Source organism: Erythrolamprus reginae, chromosome 3 (genome assembly GCF_031021105.1).
Source record: "Erythrolamprus reginae isolate rEryReg1 chromosome 3, rEryReg1.hap1, whole genome shotgun sequence".
In the NCBI taxonomy this organism is placed as follows: Eukaryota; Metazoa; Chordata; class Lepidosauria; order Squamata; family Dipsadidae; genus Erythrolamprus; species Erythrolamprus reginae.
The window spans coordinates 185,385,692-185,391,691 of record NC_091952.1 but is presented as its reverse complement, the minus strand read 5'-3'; the positions used below and the strand labels follow the sequence as shown (position 1 = coordinate 185,391,691).

Sequence of the window (6,000 nt, the reverse complement as noted above, 5' to 3'; positions counted from 1 at the left end):
TGCATTTGTGTATAACTTTATTTTTTTAAAAAAAAATCAAACTGATTGTTAATGAGTGCAATTGGATTTTCCATACATTCAACATTTAGCTAAAATATACAAAAGTTCTTTACAGATTTTTTTTTTTTAGGAAATAATTTCCTGATTACTGAGATGCTCTTTGGATACTCTTAGAGATATATCAGAGCTGCTGCTTGATGAAGAGTTCTATCTGTGAGTAGGAGAAGGCTTAAGCCAGTGATGGACAACCTGTGTCCTTTGGTGAAATGTGGCCTCTTAGCATCTTGAGAACTTTTGAAATTTGATAATAAAACAGTCCGTTTTCAGGGACATAGGTCATTCATCCTCCCCACATCCCCTCCAAAAAACTAAGAGAAAATTGATTCTCCAGCCATCACTAGAAGCATACTGTATTTCTTTAGTTGATTAGGAGAGCAAGCGTCACCATTGTCTAATTAAAGACTTGACATTCATGGTTTAAATCAGAGGTGTCCAACAACCTTGGACAACTTTTGTGACTTGTGGGATTTAACTCCCAGAATTCATCTGCCAGGGGAATTCTGGGTGTTGAAGTCTTAAAGTTGCACATGCCTAGTTTAAATGTTCAAGCCATGGCAACTAAGATTTCATGGGGGTGGGGGGGGGGGAAACCCAGGCAATTGGCTCTCTTCTATGCGATGGATAGTTATGATTCCCTAGGAATCAATTGATGTTGAGCCTAAAATTGTAACTGGGTTGTGTTAAAATGGCCCTTTTAAAAAATATGTGACTATCTGGGGTTCAGGAGTCAGTGACCCACACAGTTAAATACTGCACAAATGTGTAAACTTCTCTGGTGACATTTCCAGTTCTGTTGTGATGTTCTGAGCCTCTATTTTAATATCGACAGCAGAAGTTAAGAATCTGTGGATAGTAACTCATCTAAGAAGAAAAGCATGTGTGTTTGTGTGCATGTGTGTTTGTGGAATACTATTAATTTTACCTTCAATAACACTTGTTTTTTAAAAAGAGGTATCTGTATATATTCAGCCTACGCTAACGTAATAGTTCAATCCCATCTCTCTTCTCAAAAGACACTGGGAAAGCAAAGAATATTACCCCATACAAAAATAAAACCTAGCATTGCAAGTTTAATAAATTCCGTTGTCCAAGTAGAAATACAATCCTTGCTACAGCAGCACGCCAGGAAAAACCAGGATTGAAATGTATGCCACTCTGGTTCTAACTCGGTTAGAACACTTGTGGAAAAAGAGAGCAATGCAACATTCACATTCCGCCATGCCACATTAAAATCAGCTTGGTAAGGTCACTTCAGGCACCAAGGAATAAGCAGCGAAGCCAGTCAACAGCACAAGTCTATTCAACTACGAGACGTTTCACACCAAGCCCTCATTAAAGCAGCTTTCCTGAGGTTTTATTTATTTGCCAGCCAGGCAGAGATACCTCCACTAAAGCGATAGCCAATCAATATATTGCCTCATCCTGGTCTTCTCTCCATTTTTAAAAACTGAATTGAGTTTTATTTTTGTTGTTGTTTAAGGGAGGGATGGAGTTCCTGGGTGACACACTTGTCCCTTGGACCCGAAATATAGGAGAGGATGCATAGCCGGATCAGATGTATAAGTGGAAGGGATTAAAGCAAAGCTTCCGATAGATTCCCATTCTTGCTAATATGGGATTTTGATGTCTTCAGATCATCCCAGATTTGAGAGAGAGAGAGACAGCTGGGTGAAGCAAGGAGGAGATCCAGCTGAACAATTCTGGTCAGACTTGAGTAGCTTTTCTTTTCTTTCTTTTTTTGGATAGTTGAGGGGAATCAGCATTTCATAAAGTGCCTTTCCAGGTTAACAACAAAAGCACATATAGTACATTTTATGGCTAAGAGAAGAGAGTGGTTCCTGAATTGCTGTAGAATGCATATATGCCTCATAGCTATAGAAGCAAATTTGCCTTGACACGTTAAAAGTCAAGGAACTTTTAAAACAATACAAGCAATGCTTTTCTTGCAGCCCAATCAAATCTCACCATAGGCTTACATAAATCTGGTGAACTCATTTTGCAGATCCTCTGGTTTCTCTACTCTTATAAATGTGCCTAAGTGCTTTTTCATTCCCCCCTTTCAGTTCCTGGTTATGGCATTGCTAAAATGAAGCAACTTTCCAAACTTGAATGGACTCCGAATCGCTGCCGTACTTCTTCTCGTTTTCAGCAGCCCCACTTCTTGACCCAAACATAAAATGACATTTGGTATTAAATATTTAGAAAAATATCACACACATTTTCTTTAAAATTAAAAACATTTGCCCTATTATCCAACACTAAAGTATTGCTCTCTCTTCTCTATCCTAGCCTAGTAAGCCATCTCTTTCACAGAGAGGTTATTGAGATAATGTCTTTAGCTTAAAAAGCAGTGCTATTGTAGTTGTCCTATGCAACTTAAGAGTATAACTTTAAGAATGTCATTGTGCTCGCACTGCGAAGATAAGATTTACATAACTGAAAGTGGCTTTTCTGCCACGCAAAAATACAGGAACAGAATGCAAATAATGCCTAAACTAAACAATGATTTTCTTTCAAGCTCATCCTCTTTAACTATAAATCCTTTATAGATTCTGTTAGTAATTTCTCCAAGGTTTCAAAATTACTCATCCTTCTGAGCTCTCCGAAGACTTAGTGTGCATTAAGTCTGTTCTGTTTGGCTATAGTAGCATTTGTATCAAAATCACTAATCACTTTGATGTATTTATACATCACACTGGCCCAGCAGTGTGCACATGTAGATTTAACACAGTTGCACAAAATCTATTCCTTGACATTATTCACTAAACCATCTCTTCCTTACAATCTTACAAAAACTCTTACAATCTTACCAAGTTGTGGCCTACCACATTTTAAAAACAACAGGTTCTACACTTTCATCGAAGGAATGTAAAATATTCCAAATACATAGCCCATATGCATATAAATAGGTAAATGCTTCAAACAAGATACTCCCAACTTTTATGACTGACCTTTGGGGGGGGGGGGGAAAGAGCATTGAGAACAGTAACAACCAGCCCTTGGGATACACACATTTGTCCGTGCACAGATATTTTTGAGAACTGAGAACAGAAGAAAACCCCTCACTGCAACCCCGAAGAAGACAAACCCATTTCAATAGATAAAACAACCCAATGAAAGAAAAGGAAAAAGTGCCAGAAGTAGTGTCCACGTAGGTATGGATCTTTGATTCTTCTATTTCTAGTTCCTCGGAAACTCAGTAGGTACACAAGCAGAGCTGAAGCTAAGGCTGGCTTCCCAGCCTCTTCTACTAATCTCAACGAATAATCGCCTCCATCCTGTGTCTTAAAGTGCCTTTGTGCTGGCTGGGTGCGATGAATGTGGAACAGGTTTCTGTGGGTAACAGCTGAAGAAGTAAACCTGCAAAAGGATGGCCAGGTCTACAAAAACCTGGAGAAGTCCACACACCGAGAACTGGAATGGTGCTTGATTCAGGAGGAAATAAACTGTCTTGAAGGTATCACCGCTGGTCCACATTAGCACCATCTTTACGCTTAAAAGGGAGACAAAAACAAAATCAAAAAGAGAAGGGGGAAAAAGTCTTAATAAAAGTACACCCCCCCCCCCGATTTTTGTAATTTATTTTATTTATGTATTTATTTTATTTATTGGATTTGTATGCCGCCCCTCTTCGTAGACTCGTTGCGGCTAACAACAGTAACAAAAAAACCACATGTAAATCCAATACTAAAACAACTAAAAAACCCTTATTGTAAAACCAAACATCCATACATACATCCAATTCTGCTAATGGCAAAGCAAAGATGTCATTTTCATGAAGAATGAAAGCATTACAATGTTTATACAAATAACTATCAAGGCCAATAAGGGAAATGAAACAAGCTAGAAATTACTGTCACCAGTAAAGATTAATAAAACTGATCAAATGCCATTGAAATGCGGATAACATACAGGGTACATCTTTAGTCTGCTCTTCTGCAAAGTAATGTCATAAACCTATCAGGTTCATTTGGTTAGACCAAGGATAGGCTAAGTAGGCTCTTCTATCACATGTGAACTTCAGCTCCCAGAATTCCTGAGATGGCATGATTGGCTCGGAAGTTCTGGGAGTTGAAGTCCACATGTTATAGAAGAGCCCACTTTGCCTATCCCTGAGTTAGACCATAGATTAGTATTACACACAGCCAAATATGTCTTTCAAGGCTAGATTCATTTACACGCACTCATAATTCAGATACACCACTTAGATTTTTTTAAAGTACCCACATAAATAGATGAACCAACTTAAAATGTGCAGTGCTGCCGGCTGCAGACATGCTCACAAGTGTTCCTTAAGTCATGCAGTACTTCATATTTTATAAATGGGAAAAAGAAGTCTGACAACTTGCTGAAGGCTAAAAAAGGGATGACCTAATTCGGAGTATGTTATATCTTCTCTTAAGGAGGAAGTTCTGGAAAGCCTACCCTGCCCCAATGAATAAAATATCCTCGCTCTAATTTTGCACACACAGTTTTAAGTGGTCATGATAATTGGTCATGATATAAATGAGGAACTCAATTTACTAGTGCTTGTCATTTTATTTATTTATTTTATTTATTTTATTTCTTTTTAATGCCGCCCTTCTACTTAGACTCAGGGTGGCTTACAACATGTTAGCAATAGCCCTTTTTAACAGAGCCAGCATATTGCCCCCACAATCTGGGTCCTCATTTTACCCACCTTGGAAGGATGGAAGGCTCAACCTTGAGCCGGTGATGAGATTTGAACCACTGACCCGCAGATCTAGCAGTCAGCTTTAGTGGTCTGCAGTACTGCACTCTACCCACTATGCCACCTTGGTTCATTTATATGAACCAAGAGATAGGGGTTCGAGCTACAAAATAAACAGAATATTAAACTACATTTAATATCCTGAGTTAGTTTTAGAGTGTGCGTGCAAATCTATTTGTTCTGACTATGCAACAAATGTGTTGTGTTTAGGAAACCGTTCCGGATGAATCGTGGAACACCTTGAAATGAAGCGGGGCAACGTCTTGATTGATTCAGCTTAGACATGTTTTTGGTGGGTCCTCCTGCAGGATGAATAGAGCGAATGTGCTCCTCTGCATCCTCTACCTTTGCATTGTTTGGGCAGCAATTCTTCCCATTCATTTGAATTCAAAAGCGGCATAACCAACATTTCTTCTCTGGTATCTCTGCTTAGCTGCTGCTGCCAATGACCTTGCCATCAATCTGCTGTCTCCCACCATACAACTGTCTAGATTAGCAATCCTGGCTGATATTTCATTGTATTACCATATAAGGTAAACGGTAGAATGTAAGCATGCTAATGCTGAGTCATTGGGTGTGAACTGCATTTTGATTGGGCCAGAGCATTATAAGATGCAAATCAACTTCACCATGATTCTGTGGTCATCTGCTGTTTGTTGCTGTGGATGGTGGTGGTTAGTTGGCTGGCTGGAGCAGTTTGAGCATGAGTTAAATATTGAGTAGAATAATAATATCGTATAATAAGATTTTTATTAATATTGATTGTTTCTTCATTACTTATTTGACTCCTATGACAATCATTAAGTGTTGTACCACATGATTCTTGACAAATTGGTATTTTCTTTTATGTACACTGAGAGGATCTGCACCAAGACAAATTCCTTGTACGTCCAATCACATTTGGCCAATAAAAAATTCTATTCTATTCTATTCGTGATACGAAGAAACCTGGATTGGTTTAGTATCTACTTGTAATCTGGATTGGTTGAATATCTACTTGTAAGTAACCTGAATATAGCTGATGTAAAGTTCCTGTATATAGAAGACTGAAGATATTTTGCACTGAAAAGTAAAACCACTGTTTTCTACAAACGTGTCTTTCTTCATTTATCTGGTTTATTAATTGCCACAATATATTCTGATATCTTATCTAAGTCTTCCTGGGTTACTCTACATATATATCCTGACAACAACATCTATGCCAATAT

At 38.3% G+C, this 6,000-nt stretch overlaps 1 protein-coding gene across 2 annotated transcripts in view; it reads right to left on the bottom strand.

Moving 5' to 3' along the window:
* SLC66A2 (solute carrier family 66 member 2) overlaps positions 1 to 6,000 on the bottom strand; it is a 92,700-nt gene continuing 86,700 nt past the window's right edge. For both annotated transcript variants that reach the window (XM_070747421.1, XM_070747420.1), the window contains one exon: positions 1 to 3,553. In XM_070747421.1, coding sequence (XP_070603522.1) covers positions 3,346 to 3,553 — 208 coding nt within the window. In that variant the 3' untranslated portion in view covers positions 1 to 3,345. The remainder of the gene's footprint in view (positions 3,554 to 6,000) is intronic.